The 16131-nt window shown below is 40.3% G+C and overlaps 1 protein-coding gene across 3 annotated transcripts in view; it reads left to right on the top strand.

The window, feature by feature from the left end:
* Positions 1-14999, top strand: part of IRF2 (interferon regulatory factor 2) — a 115589-nt gene extending 100590 nt beyond the window's left edge. For all 3 annotated transcript variants that reach the window (XM_069744293.1, XM_069744294.1, XM_069744295.1), the window contains 4 exons: positions 1404-1524; positions 5364-5537; positions 10415-10455; positions 13122-14999. In XM_069744293.1, the coding sequence (XP_069600394.1) occupies positions 1404-1524; positions 5364-5537; positions 10415-10455; positions 13122-13433 (648 nt within the window). In that variant the 3' untranslated portion in view covers positions 13434-14999. The remainder of the gene's footprint in view (positions 1-1403; positions 1525-5363; positions 5538-10414; positions 10456-13121) is intronic.
* The last annotated feature ends 1132 nt before the right edge of the window (positions 15000-16131 follow it).

The raw sequence follows: 16131 nt of genomic DNA, 5'->3' as shown, positions 1-16131 counted from the left end.
TTTTTAAGCATAGTCTATATAGCAGTAATTCTGCCCAAACGTTATGTATGCAATGGTCGTATGCTCCATAGTGCTTACATGGTATAATTAGACACAGCTTATGATAGGACTAATTGGTGGATATGAAAGACACCGATAGACCCTCCTGCTGTTCTGTACGTATATTTAATGTCAAATTCACTGGTCTAAAATACTTGGAGGAAAAGCATCACATATTTGATACTAGTTTCACCAAATCTGTTTAAGAATGTAGAGTTAGGCTGGGTTCACACTTTGCGGTTTTTACCGCGGAACCGCCGCGATTTTGATGCTGTGGGTCCGCAGCAGTTTCCATAGCGTTTCCATTTACATGTAAACCCTATGGAAACCGCAAACCGCTGTGCACATGCTGCGGGAAAAACCGCGCGGGAACGCAGCGGTTTAAAACCCGCAGCATGTCACTTCTTTGTGCAGAATCGCTGCGATTCTGCACCCATAGGAATACATTGAACCGCTTACTTCCCGCATGGGGCTGTGCCCACGTTGCGGGAAGTAAGCGGATAATGTGCGGTTCCTACCCGGGGGTGGAGGAGAGGAGACTCTCCTCCAGGCCCTGGGAACCATATTTGGGGTGAAAAAAAAGAATAAAAATAAAAAATCATGTTATACTCACCCTCTGAAGTCTCAACGCTGCACGCGGCCGTCCGGTCAGAGTTGCTGTGCGACCAGGACCTGCGGTGACGTCGCGGTCACATGACTGTGACGTCACGAAGGGTCCTTCTCGCACAGCATCTTTGGAACCGGACCGCCGGGTGCAGCGCCCAGGAGATCGGGACGTCAGAGGGTGAGTATAACCAATTTTTATTATTTTTAACATTACTATTAATGCTGCATATTGCTGCATATGCAGCATCAATAGTATAGGCGGAAACCCGCAGCGGAAACCGCGGAACAAACTGCAATAAATCTGCAGGGAGAACCGCAGTTGTTTTGCCCTGCAGATTTATCAAATCCGCTTCGGGAGAACCCGCAGGGACAGGACGCTATGTGTGAACATAGCCTTATAGTAGACAACAAGACTTTTTCCTGCTTTGTTTGGAGAAGTGATCTACAGAAAACGGGTAGCAACATCCTATTGTGTTTTTCTCTAGTAGCTACAGTGAAAACTGCAATATTTGAAGATATTTTTTAGTAAAACCACCAAACATATTAACAAAATGTACAATAAAAACCTGATTTAAGTTTTGGTTAATTTTCTTTTTTTATATATTCCCTTCAAGAAGAATGTCTTGTTCAAAATTAAATATTTTTGTCATTCTTATTTAGTGAAAAATCTGCCCAAATTTGTTATTATGTTGTAAATAGTATTATATAGTCTACCTAAGTAGAGTCAATTATTTTTTTAATTTTGTGTTTTAATACAGAATGAACTGAGCCAGACAGCGATGCCACCAATGAATGGGGCCTGTACGTTTACCTCTCCGTATAGATTCATGACTTCACCAGTAAAAGAAGAAGAAGTGGATAGTACTATAAATATTGTAGGTAGGTATCCCACATATCATTATGTTGGTGGAGACGTCGGGACCAGAAGCTCTGAGAAACACAGGCACTGTCCATCAGCTGACTAAGATGGCTGGAACCTGTAGAGCTCTCCAGTCTGGCAGTGGGGGTGTGTGTGCTGTCAACTGTAGTCATCAGCTTCCTTCCTTGGCCATTTGGACATCACCACACCCTACGAAAGTGAAGCTGCCAGTTTTATATCTCTTCTTGCCTGGCTCACAGACCTTGTTATTCTGCTCCTGGTGGATTTTTCATGTTTATGACCACAGTTTGTTTACGATTCTTTCGGCCGACATATTTGTACTTTGTCTACCATCCTGGTTCTGACTCGACTACTTGATCATTCCTGCCAGCCTGCACCATTGAAAAACAACCGACTCTATGGCCTCAAATCAGGAGTTCTTTTGTAAGATCAGATGCCTGTAGAGGAGCTAAAGGGCGAAGGTCAGGGCAACCCCTGAGATCTGGTAAATGGAGTGACTAGCCCAGAGCCATTTTTAGATTTGTCAGGTGGCTATGAATTGTAGCTCCCATTACAGTTCTTAATCATAAGCTCGAATTGGAACCAGGGGGACTTTAGAAGTGTTTTTATTGTATTATTTTGTTTTTATTATATTTTTAAGCTTTCTCATACAACCACTTTAAGTTTTATCAGGAGTTGCAGGTATGTAATATTGACTGCTGTGCTATTCACTTTTCAAGTAAGAATCTCGATTTATTAGCACAAGAGGTGATTTTTCATGGTTCTTGCAACATAGTACTGCATCCATGCTTCCAACAGAAAGTGACAATTAGATTCCCCTCGGAACTGACAACTACACATTAATGACTCAGTGGGGAAGTTGTCGCTTTTAAAAACAGCAGTTATTTATCAGGAATTTTATGGCAGTTTAACAAAGTCGTTTTAGTGTTAAATGATACAAAGTTTAGAAAATCTTATTGAATTTATATTGTTATACCATGTACAACCTCAGTTCAAGAAAACTTTGGATGCTTTGTAAAATGTACATAAATAATACAATGATTTGGAAATCTTGTATGGCCATGTTTTATTCACAACAGAACATAGAGCACAAATCAGAAGGTGAACATTAGACATTTTTCCATTTCATTAAAAAAAAAACTCCTTTAGAAACTGATGACAGCAACAAATCTAAAAAAAAAGTTGGGACATGGTCATGTCTGCCATTGTGTAGCATCCCCTATTCTTTCTACAACAGTCCTTAAATGTCTGGGAAGTGAGGAGACAAATTCCTGGTGTTTTGAGATTCAATTCTTGTCTGATGCTGGATTCTTGCTGTCCCACAGTCTGGTAACTTTGGCGGATTTTTAGTTTCATAATATCCCAAATGTTTCCTATTGGTGAAAGGTCTGGACTGCAGACAGCCAGTTACCACCCGAACTCTTCTACTGTGAAGCCATGATGTTGTGATGGGCGTACTGAAGTATATGGTTTAGCCTTGTCCTGTTGAAACATGCAAGGCTTTCCATAAAATAGACGTTGTCTGGATGGGAGCACTTGTTGTTCTAAAATCTCAATATAATGCTCAGCATTGAGATTGCCTTTCAAGATGTGTAATATGCCCATGCCAAAGGCACTAATTCAGCCTCATACATCAGACATACAGTATTTTGAAATGTGCACTGATAACAAGCTGGATGGTCCTTGTCTTGAGTCTGGATGACCCAGCAACTGTGGCTTTCACTGAAGAACTTTTGATTTATCTGACCACAGAACATTTTTCATTTTGCCTCAGTCCATTAACTGAGTTTTGGTCCAGAGAATACAGCAATATTTCTAGATTGTGTTGATATATGTTGACTTCTTTGCATGCTAGAGCTATAACGTGTATTTGCATGGGTCTCTGAATCATTTGATGCTATTATGCACTGTAAATGGTGGGATATTCTTTCTCATTTTACATTGAGATTTTTTCTTAAATTGTTTCACACTTTTTAGACACAGTTGTTCAAAGACTGGTAAACCTCTTTACTTCTGAGAGACTCTGCCTCTCTAACATGGTCTTTTTTACACACTATCATGTGACTTAGTTGAAAATTAATCCTCCAGCTGTTTTTCATTAGTGCCACTTTTCTGGCTTTTGTTATCCCTGTCAAAATTTTGTTGCTGTCATCAATTTCTAAAAATGCCTAACATTCAACTTCTCATCTGTGTCCTGTGTACTATTATGAATTAAATGTGGTTTCCAATCATTGCATTGTTATTTCTGTATATTTTATACAGAATCCCAAGTTTTTTTTGGAATTGGTGTTGTATGTGTTCTACTGTGAATAAAATATGGCAATAAAAGATTTCCAATCATTGTATTCTGTTTTCTTTACATTTTACACAGCATCACAACTTTTTGGGGAATTGAAGTTGTAATTATAAAGAGTAATAATATGGTGAAAAATTCTCATTGCTTACAAGTCCGTCTATACTTCTATGAAGTCAATAAGTGGTGAATAGTGATGAGCGAGTATGCTCATTACTCGAGTTTCTCTGAGCATGCTCGGGTGGTCTCCAAGTATTTCGGCGTGCTCCGAGATTTAGTTTATGTCCCCGCAGCTGCATGATTTGCGTCTGCTAGACAGCTTAAATACATGTGGGGATTGCCTAACAAAACAGTCATTCCCCACATGTATTCAAGCTGTCTAGCAGCCGCAAATCATGCAGCTGCATCAACAAAAATGAAATCTCCAAGCACGCCGAAATACTTGGAGATCACCCGAGCATGCTCGGAGAAACTCGAGTAACGAGCGTACTTGCTCATCACTAGTGGTGAACCTTCCTTTTTAGATACAAGAAAGGTGCACCCAAACTTAACATGTCCTATGAGATTGATGGTGTAAAACAGGGGTGGGTAGCCTTTTTTTGTGCCAAGGGCTATTTGAATATTTAAACCATCCTTTGGGGAGCCATATAAATTGTGAGCTAACTCCACCCACAAAGTACATCTTGACGCTGACACTAGTGTCAGGACGTAATCTCTCATTGCACGTGCCTCAGCATTCAATAGTGAACACAGTGTGCACGTGCTCATAGAGTAAGAAGAAATTGCCAGTGCCATCAAAACACATGTACCGACCTCAGCACTATGGTCCACAGTAATCTGCTCGGGGACAGGAGAAAAGGTCATCGCGGGCCGTAAATGGCCCTCAGGCCTGAGGTTTCTCACCCATGTTCTAAACTTTACCACCAACAGGTCATGTTTTCAGGATTTCCTTAGTATTGCACAGGTGATGGACTTGTTGCCTGTGCAGGTTCTGCAATTATCACCTGAGCAATACAAAGGAAATCCTGAAAACCTGACCTGTTGGTGGCTCTTGAGGACTGGAGTTGGGGAACACAGTACTGTTCTAAAGAATTGCACATGCAATGTACTCAAAGTGTATAAAAAATCCTGTAAATAAAATGAATTATGTACAGTTTGTCCCATGGTAATAATCACAGACACGATGCTTTTAAAAGCTACTCATGGTTCATAATGAGGTCGACATTTTAAGCATCATATATTTTATATGATTATTTAAGGAAACGTGTCATTAGAAACTAAGTTATTTGAATCAAGTTTTCAAATCTCTGTCTTCAATATACAAAACTTATTGTTCATCACATTGATATGGAAAGCAACTGACCCTGTGTGTATAGAAGATGATTGTGAAGGGAGATGGAGGAGGTCAGGTGTGACGTCACCTATTGCGAATTGTGGATCCTGTGTTATCTACCACCTTTCATTTTAGTCCTGTCTGTGATGATAGTAGAACTGCTGAAAAGTCCTCTGTACAGTTCTAATCTTTTACTTTTTTTTTTTTTACAGTAGTTGACGGACCGATGTATAACACTTACAGCACTAATATGGTGGAAGATTTGATTGTTACCAATCCCCCCGATGTTTGTCAGGTTGTTGAAGTGATGACAGAAAGTGACGAGCAGCCGACTCTTCGGGCACAGCATTACCCTCTACAGATATCGCCAGTTTCTTCATGTGCAGGTGGGATTTATTTCTGTACAATGTAATTAACTAAAGAGAAACACTGGAAGATGAATATAGCAGAAGTATACACTATGTACCAGCATTCATAAATCTACTTTTGCAGTGTTACGCTCTGTTCACACCTGCATTGTGTAATCTCATTTTTATGTTCTCTAGGAACAGAGCAATGTAATTAATGGAGATGATATCTGTTATATAATGGATGCGAACCGCACTAGAACCATTGGCTAAAACTGAGTTTGTCTAGTTTCCATAGCGGTAAATGTTTTATAGGTAAAAAAAAACGCAGCAAATCGAACATGTGAACAGGCCCCCATACACATTAGACTAAAGTTAGCTGACCATTTAATGTTGATGTATATTGGGGGACTCAACAGATGATGTTGAGGGAGAGAAGGAACTAGCACATAACCTTTCCAGTGGCTCTACCCTCGAGATCACAGGAGCACTTGGCAGAGCTGAGTGCTCTTGTGCATGTTTATCCTACTTCTATATGTAGTAGGATAAACACAAATTACATATTCACTATGTTCGGTTTTAGTGTTTTGCTATGATGGTGCTGCTCTGAGAATAGGGAGAAAAAAAACCGTTGCACATACCTGTTCTATCCGTATTTTTCATGGATTCAATACATACCCATTACAGTCTGTGCTGCTATTCACAGATCTGTCTTTTTTCTGTTCACCGTGTGTCCGTGCAAATGTCACAGGCACTTGTTATAGGTAGGTATGTATAATATACGTGTGTGTATATATATGTATATATATTTTCGCTTTAGTACTTATAGGACTGAAAGGGGTTAATCGACCATGACAGGTTGATCATGAGCAGCTGAAGAGTTGGGCAGGACAGCTGCTCACCATATCTCCAACCCTGGTGTGGTTCACTTTGTGAAATGAGACCTCTTTGTCTCACACATGTCTGTGTGTATGGAAGTGTGCAGATCTTTTGGATACGGTGCCTGTGCTACAGGACTAAGAAGCTGGACTCTTAAGCCAGGCGGGCTAACCAGCATTATTTATGTACTTGTTACTTTGTTTCACTTTGTGCCGGATAAAGGCTGTATTTAAGTTCTCCTGTTATGTGGTTTATGAGGACTGAAATAAACAAGCAGGACTTTAAAACTGCCGATACCGCTTGAATGGCGCTGGCACGTAAGTGTCATTATTTTGCTTAGGGAAACCTAGGTACACAGAAGGGGTTGTCCGAGTAGTAGCGCCTTAATTATTTTGGCACATCTTTTAGCTGATATGTGCCACAGCAAGAAATGTATTCCAGTGATAGACTAGCATACAATTCTGTCATAATTTGTCGACAACCGCGCAACCTCTCAGATATTCCAAGCTCACTTTTCAAAATGTTGGTGGAGCTGGCCAAGACTACTGCAAGAATCCAAAAAGTTGCATTACGTTTTTCCATAAAAATTAGTGGACAACCTCTTTAATGAATTTGGTTCATCTTACTGCTGTGCACTGTATTGTGTATAAAAAGGTGTTTTGATGACCTGTTCTTGATGACCAGGGCCTGAGTGCCAAAATGCACTGTTGATCTGCTGCATAAAACATGAAAAAGAGGATTAGCCTTTGTTTACAGCATGTTTGGGTTTGCCCAATAAATGGATATGTCGTCACTGGATGAAATACAGATTAGAGTACAAGTCTCCAGAGTCCTCATCCAAAGTCCATCAGAAAAGCAAAAATAGAGAGATAGAAACTAGCATTGTAGAGTAAAAATCATTTGCAGCATTTGTGAACAACACTAAGGATATGTGTCCACGTTCAGGATTGCATCAGGATTTGGTCAGGATTTTATGCAGGTAAAATCCTGACCAAATCTGCACCTGAGGTCACTGGCAGGTCACCTGCGCTGTTCTTGCGTTGTTTCTGCAATGTAAGGACATGCTGCGTTCTTAAAAGACGCGCCGCATGTACCTTTTTGCGGGTCTACCGCATGCGTCTTTTAATGCATAGTGGAGACGGGATTTCATGAAATCCCCTCCACTATGCTGTAACATCTGGACGCTGTGTTTTTGACACTGCGGCTCAATGCAGCGTCAAAAACGCAACATTTCCTGAACGTGGAAACATACCTTTATGGTTCAACTCTACAGTGTAATATCAGGATGTCCTTATAGTAACATGAAAAGTTACAGATTCAGTGTCATTTACTGATAGAAAGCTAGGAACAAAAGAGATTTAGCTTTAGGTGCTGTTGTAGAATTGTACAGTGCTGGGCAACAACCACAATTTTGTCTATCTGTAGGCATTTTCACTTTTGGGCATCCATCTTTTAGCACCCACACAAGAGAACAACTCGGGAACTCTTTTAGAGAGAGATGCTCCTTAGTTTTCGCATTGGGACCCAAAAGATCCCCTGTCATGCATGGTGTAAATGATGCATCACTGGGTGGCGGGGTTAATGCATTCAGGCTATCTTCTGGCACTGTTTTCTTTGTCCTAAGATTTATGTAGTTGTTTAACCTTCGTCCGGCTGAGTAGGTACAATTGCAACTATTCCGTTTTAAAATTGCAATAACTTTTTTTTTTTTCCGAAAAGCCGTAGAGGGCTGAAATTTCGTGACATCTCTGCAGTTTTGGTCCAGAATATATTGAAAGATACAGCATAGAGCTAGTGATACACACGTGTGTTAACCTATACGAAGTACCAAGAGTGTCAGGATATATGTGAAATATCCCTACAACAAATACAAAAAACACCTATGGATGTACACCTACCTAGATGCGGAGGTTGGCACCCTAAAAGATAAAACGAGAATGGCGCCCCCGCTCGTACGATGGCTATCCCTAACCTCCTACCATCTCCCTACAAGAAATAAAGTAGGAAAGAGAGGCCAGATGGCTGATAATATCATATGAAGCTATATGTTATATATCTTAATAGCGTAACCGGCCCTCCCCTCCAGTGTGATGTTAGAAAAAAGGGATAGCACTTATAAATATATAACGCACATATAATACATCAAAACATAGGGCTTTCTATAATAAAATACCTAAGTATACACATATGCTAACCAGTCCAACCAAAAAGGTATATAAAGAACCATATAAAAGAAACACAGATATGCCACGCCAGATATCCAAGTATGTCACCACATATAACCACTATGCACAGCAGCACAACCAATGTGCAATATGCAAAAGCAATACTTATCTGCTGTGTTCATATTAGACAGGTAGTGGTCAAACCGATACTGTGACTCCTAGGCGGCTACAGGCACACAAACGACTCTCAACGCGTTTCCCCCAACATGGGTTCATCAGGAGAGACAAGATGTTATCATGTCAATATAAAGATGTCCAAAAGATAGGGCTGCCCTATACCTATACCTTTTTGGTTGCACTGGTTAGCATATGTGTATACTTAGGTATTTTATTATAGAAAGCTCCAGAATATATTGGCCAAATTTCAATAAAATATATATGAAGGTACAATTGTACCTCTGCAGCCTGTTAACGTTGTAAAATTATGCAGCCTGACAAAAGTTAACAAGGATTTCTCCTCTTCTTCCATAGTAACCAACTGAGCATCTGTTATTTTACATTAGGCCTCCGAGAGCACAATTTGATTTATCTAAGGCTGGTTTCACATTTGCGGTTTTTTTTTTTTGCATTTTTGCGCAAAAAAAGCTTGCGTTTTTCCCCCCTATACTTAACATTAAAAACGCATGCGTTTTTTGCATGCGTTTTGATGCGGTTTGACAACGCATGCGTTTTTTCTCTGCATGCATTGTGTTGCAGAAATGCAACATGTAGTAATTTTAGCGGCTTTTTTGCGGCAAAAAAAAGTATTGATGTCTATGTAAACGCATGCGTTTTTAAGCACATGCGTTTGCATGCGTTTTTATAGAAAAACACAAGAATACACACTGAAAAGCCACCCCCCAACTCTAATCCTAAGGGATCCTTTCCCTAACCCTAAGGGTTAAGGTTAGGATCCCTAGGATTAGGGTTAGGATGCCTAGGGTTAGGGCTAGGGTTGGGGTTAGGGTTAGAGTTTGTGTTAGGGTTAGAGTTTGTGTTAGAGTTTGTGTTAGGGTTTGGGTTAGGATCCCTAGGGTTACTAGGGATCCTAACCCTAACCCTAGGTATTTCTGTTTATAGTGGGTTTTCTAGTTGATTTTGATGATTGGCAGCTGTCACACACTTCTCATCATGCGTTTCAAAAACGCAAACGCAGGAAAAAACGCATGTAAATGCGTCAAAACGCCACGTTTGTGTTAAAACATGCAAAAACGCATGCGCCTAAAAAAGCTGCGTTTTTAAATGCAAATGTGAAACCAGCCTAAGTGATAAGCCCATCATTATGATCACTTCTATGTTAGTAGCCTTGTTTTATTGAAAGATAAGAGTAAAAAATTTCCAAAAATGACACTTGTCACCAGAATGTCTTATGCAAGTCATATACTGTATATGTGGTTTAACCCAAACAGAACAATGATGGAAGCATAATAGAGCAAGATTTTACAGATGTAGCAGAACTGAATGTTATCTTTTTAACTCGCTGATATACGGTATTCTGATTATGCAGTCCGAAATGTTACCTGCAGTCCTATGTAAAAATAAAACCAGATCACAGTGTACATCATGATGAATTATCCCTAATGTCCACCTACTCATGATGTTCAGTAAATGGATAAATTATGGCTAAATATTTCAGAATGAATTAATCAAAATGTGCAAGAATTTGTCACTTTTTGGGTGTTGTGTATGGGCAGCTTTGCCATATCTGTCAATCCTTAATTATGTTTGTATTTTAGCATTGTGAATAACCTGACGTGTCATAAAGTGCAGCACCTTGTGCAGATAGTAATGCCATGCCTTGTTTTAATTTCATTTTCTCTTTTCATTTGGCAGAAAGTGAAACAGACAGTGTGCCCAGTGATGAAGAGGGTTCGGTGAGTGTGCTTCATATGATATAGCTATCATAGCTGGGAGCTGCCTGTTTTCAGTGATACAGGCGTGATGGCGCCCTACAGTCGCTGCTTACAACACAGGCTGCTCAGCAGTGCAACAGTGCAGAGCCGGCTGCCAGGCAAAGTTCCTGGGCTGCTGCTCACAGTATGACTGAAATCTCGCCGACACACATGCACGACTGAAAAGCAGCAGCTCCAGGGAGAAATAAGGTTGATTTTCTTCCGGTTGCCGCACTTTCATTATAGCAGACGGTACATCCATAACGCTATTAACGTATGGACGCTACTAACGTATTTAGGCCTCACAGTAAAGATATGTGTATGAAGCCTGTATGATGGAAACATGGAGTCCTTGTGCTCCCATATTAGGAGGCAGTGGACACTGCTGCCAATGGTGCCTTCATATGATGCCTCTGTACCATATTTTCTTCTAGAAGCCATACCTCCATAATGCAGCATGAAGTGAAATGTGCCACTTTTTTTTTTATTTTTGCAAAATTATGTTATAATTAGTGATGAGCGAATATATTCGTTACTCGAAATTTCCCGAGCACGCTCGGGTGGTCTCAGAGTATTTTTTAGTGCTCGGAGATTTAGTTTTCATCGCCTCAGCTGAATGATTTACATCTGTTAGCCAGCATAAGTACATGTGGGGGTTGCCTGGTTGCTAGGTAATCCTCACATGTAATCAAGCTGGCTAACATATGTAAATCATTCAGCTGCGGTGATGAAAACTAAATTTCCGAGCACTAAAAAAATACTCGGAGGACCCCCGAGCGTGCTCGGGAAATCTCGAGTAACAAATATATTCGCTCATCACTAGTTATGTCATGTTACAGATCTCTATAGCACATTTAGGTGTTTATGGCCTTAAGATCACACACATACTGTATCTTCCTTCCTAATAATAATTTAAAAACTTTATTTGAAAAACTTTGCAAAACCCCGTTTTGATTATAGAAGTTCTAGTATAATGAAGCCACATACTTTTATCTGTTATAAATGAATGGATCCGCATCAGGCTTGTAGCACGCTTGAGATGCTGGAGGGGTTAATGTCCCAGCTCAGTGTTTCTTGGCAGGAATGTTTGCTTTGGGAGGAGCCCTTTCATGAAGGAAAGCAGGACAGAAATTGAATGTAGGTGACTTAGTTACAGATTGTACTGCCTAACCTTGTACAATTAGCACACGAATTCACAGGGCTTCCAAGGGATAGTTATGCTTCATGGGAGGCCAGAAAAATTATTCACGATGCTTCAGGTGGAAATTATACCTCTCATTAACATGTTAACGGAGTAGTCAATACCTTTCCAGTAAAATGCAATTTTACTGGATGTTTCATGGATGTCAGTCATAGGAAAATCTACTGACTGTGAAAAATTATTCATCACTTATTCAATGCTTGATGATAATGTAAAGGATGAAGGCAAAAACTCACAATGACGTCTACCAAAAACAAATGATCATGGTGCAGACATTCTGTGGCACCCAGAAGGTAGACCCAGAAGGATTTTGGTGGTCAATCTAACGTCTGCTATTAAAAAGCATACAGTGCGGTCTGCCTTTTTTCTGTAATCTGCTGATAACTATCTAAAGTTTACGGCCAGCATTAGTTATCCTCACATTATAGAAAAAAATTCCTTTGCCAAGTTGTTAACATAATGCATCTCTACAAGCTTTGTACTGGGCCTTGGTCTCAATGTCACCAGCATCAAAAATCCTACCGTAGTGCCCTGTAAGGCAGTGTTCATATTGCGTTGCTGCTGTCCATTCAACTCATGCGTTAAACTGACTGCACCAACCCTGGTGCCTTGTAACGATCGTGTTATGCGATCGCGATAGCGCAGATGCTCCATCTGTGCGATCGGTGACGGACCCGGAAATGCTGCAGCCCGCGTCTGAGGGTCTGTCACAGAATGACAGCACATCGCTAACGCATGCCGATAATGACATGTGTTAGTGATGCGCTACATAGTGGCAGTCAATGGGTGCGCTAACGCATCCGTTACATAGCGTTATTGCCGCTGTGTAATGGATGCCGTCAGCGCATTGCCATTGACTTAATGTGAACCTGGCCTAATAATTTAGTGCATAGGAAAGTTGCAACTTCTTGTAGCGTTACTTGAAAACCACAGCAGATGCAAAGACGTCCACAGATCAGGTACATGAAGAGCCCAGTACTGCTACCCTTATATTATTATTATTTATTATTATTATTATTATACATTTTTATAGCGCCATTTATTCCATGGCGCTTTACATGTGAATACGGGGCAAATATAGACAAATACATTAAACATGAGCAGATAACAAGGCACACGAGTACATAAGGAGGGAGGACCCTGCCCGCGAGGGCTCACAGTCTGCAGGGGGTGGGTGAGGATACACTAGGATACACTTATATGCAATGTTGCGTAAACATCCTTGTCACTGATGGGTTTTGGAGCGGCGTCTTTAGAACTTTCGTTTCCGCTTCCCTAAATCTTCACTCAGCTATATGGCATACTGAAGGTATAATTGTTGTATTTATTAATATTATGTAATTTAGTGTTGAGGGAAAAAACAACCGTATTTTTGCTATGGGGCAGGGCTGTATTATTCCCGTTTGGACATCCATACTAACACATCATCATTTTTTTATTTTTTAAGAGTCGATTGCAGAGTCATAAGGCTGTTGAAAACAAAGAATGTGTACGGACGACAAGTCCAAGAGGTTTCTGCAATCTCCCTGGCATGGCAACATTTGTAACGTCCAATATACCAGACCTCCAGGTCACGATAAAAGAGGAGAAATATCCTATGCCCTATAATTCATCATGGCCAGTTTTTCCAGAAGGCAACCCCTGCACACAGGCAGGCAGCATCTCGACAATAACCACCACTCGAAAAGACCATGAAACCAGAGCTACAGTCATTAAGAAGACGTCAGATGTTACTCAGCCAAGACTCAAAACATTCTAACAAGGACTTGTGTTATGAATAGTTTTTTTTACTTTTGTCTTTGTCTGAGAGAGAAGCAACATGTTGTGTTATAGTATTTAATTCACAGTTATCTGCCTTTGGGTGCTGTTAAAAGACCATCAGTGAGTGAGGAAAGTGAATGTGGATACCTATGGTTTTCTCAGGAGTAAGGCCTTGCTAAAAAGGTCTAAAAGGTAAACCGAAAACAGGACCAAGACTGCCAGTCCACATAAAAATGGCCTTAGATTGGACTGGGGGAATGTAATATTGATAGAATATACTCATTTTCTTAAGGAAACAGAAATCTAGATTGTAAATATGTACATTATTTGCCGCAGTTTTCGCACATTGGCAGTTTGCTTGTGCACCTTAAAAATAAACAAACAAGTACTTACTGAAACATGGCTGTCTATAGCACTGCTGTAAGTTCTAGTTAGGCTACAGCCTATCGATAAAATGGTTGTCCATTACTCGGACATCGCCTTTTCAATGATTATATTTCCTCATGTAAAATAAAAATAACCTGCACTCGCCTCCGGTGCCTGCACCATTCCAGCGATGTCGGTGCTGGGCCTCCCATGGCTCGTGTGACATTGGCTGCAGGGATCACATGAAATAATAATCAACGACCGCTAAAGGGGCACGTGACTCTCCCCTACGTCCGACAAGACTAAAATCCTGAAAGAGCTAAAATTACTGTTGCTTCAGATGTCCATTTTGTTCGAAGGAAGTGAGAGTGAAGCGGTCCATTAGCAGCCGCTTTTTGGCTGCCGAGCTTGGGTTACACAAAAAGGGCTTGTGAGCCCCGGTAGGAAAAACACTTTGACAGTGCCGGCACAAAAGGTGAGTACTGGCTGTTTTTATTTTATGTGGGGGAATACAGTAATTGAGAAGGGGTTGTTTGAGCAGTGGACAACCCCTTTATTCTTGGGTAAGAAGACGAGTGCAATCAAAATGTGAGAGTATTCACTATAGCAATCAATCAAATTCTAGTAGTCATAAGAAATTAAAACAAAATAAGTCCCCTTATTGGTTGCTTTGGGTAATACCTTTATTTTTTGTCTGCATTTGATTTCATACGCAAGACTCGATAATCATTCACAAAGCAAACAAGATACCCACCTGCTACAACAGTGAATGGTTTATGTACTGTAAATGAAGATTACAGTTTTTATGATAAATTAAATATTACAAATATAGCTTATTTTATAAATTTTCTCATACGTGAGGTACAATAGGAATTTAGGTCTCTTCGCAGTTCTTATATCCTCTTCATAATATTCTTATGCAAATTAGAAAAATATAACTAATATTTCCCAAAGGTTTTTTTTTATTGTTTTATACAGGGAATATTTAATTTTAAATCTAAACTGAATATAATTGCTGTTGTGGTTTTTTTTTTTTTTTACTTTTTATACAACAGATTTATTTTATGATTCAGTTTCCTGTTTGCTAACAGAATGGCACATTACCTAATTTTTTTCAACACGAAACTGAAATATTGATTTATTATGTAGAATGCAACTTATCCTGTGGATTGAAAAATAAATATTGATTGCAGTTCTATTTGTTGAAGTCTTGAATCTTTAGTTTTTTTAGATTTATTATATTGCTACACTAAGGCTATGTGCACACGTAAGAAAAGAGGTGCAGAATTTTCTGTACAAAATCCGCATCTCCTGGCAGAATCCGTAGCTGCAGATTTGCTGCGGTTTTTATGCATTTTTAGTGCGTTTTTTGTGCGCATTTTCTGCAGTTTTTACTACTGTGGATTTCTATTAATGGAGGGGTGCAGAAACGCTGCAGATCTGCACAAAAGTGACATGCACTTCTTTGAAATCTGCAGCGTTTCTGCGCGAATTTTTCTGCACCATGTGCACAGCTTTTTTTTTTCACATTGATTTACATTGTACTGTAAATCACAGTGCAGGCGGAGGGAGATGAGTGAGAGGCTTAGATATGCACAGCACTGCGCATGCACAGGAATCCCAGCCCCACAGTGAGAATAAATCAGAAGACACTACAGGGCGGGATCTAGGGCAGGGCAGCAGCACAGGCGCAGTCAGCCTGACAACAAATGAGGACAGAGGACGGGCAGCTCTCACTGCGCATGCCCAAGGCATGAGAAAAGAGCGCAGGCGCCGGCTCATTTGAAAACAGCGCTTATGAGGCGGTGCCCGGCTACAAGAGGACATGAGTGACAGCTGTGCTGTCTTTGCAGCAGGGGGGGAAAGACCTGCCTCCAGGACTGATTCAAGGTATTTGGGACAAATTATAAAATGGATTATTTCTGAAGTTACAGCACCAATAACTAAAAGAGCCACCTTGTCTGAATGCAGCATTAGTGCTGCACAAGGTGGCTCTTTTAGTTACAAACGCCTGGGGGGTGACAGGTTCCCTTTAAAGTTCAGGCTTGACATTTGAAAGCACACATGCTAATTGCTGTGTGGTGAATGTAAAATTATTCTTCTTATTATTATTATTTATATAGCACCATTAATTCCATGGTGCTGTAAATGTATTTGTGCACTTGTAGGTTCTGGCCACACTTAACAACTCACCTGGAACATGGAGATGTCTCGGGAGACATTTTGGTTCTACAGGTGATGGCAAAATAACCTAGAATAAACAATACATAGAAACCCTGGCGTAAGTAAATGATAAACCTGTAAAAAACATAGGGTACTTGGTTAACTCT

The sequence above is a fragment of the Ranitomeya imitator genome, chromosome 1 (genome assembly GCF_032444005.1).
Source record: "Ranitomeya imitator isolate aRanImi1 chromosome 1, aRanImi1.pri, whole genome shotgun sequence".
NCBI lineage: Eukaryota > Metazoa > Chordata > Amphibia > Anura > Dendrobatidae > Ranitomeya > Ranitomeya imitator.
This window is presented reverse-complemented; position numbering and strand designations above follow the sequence as displayed.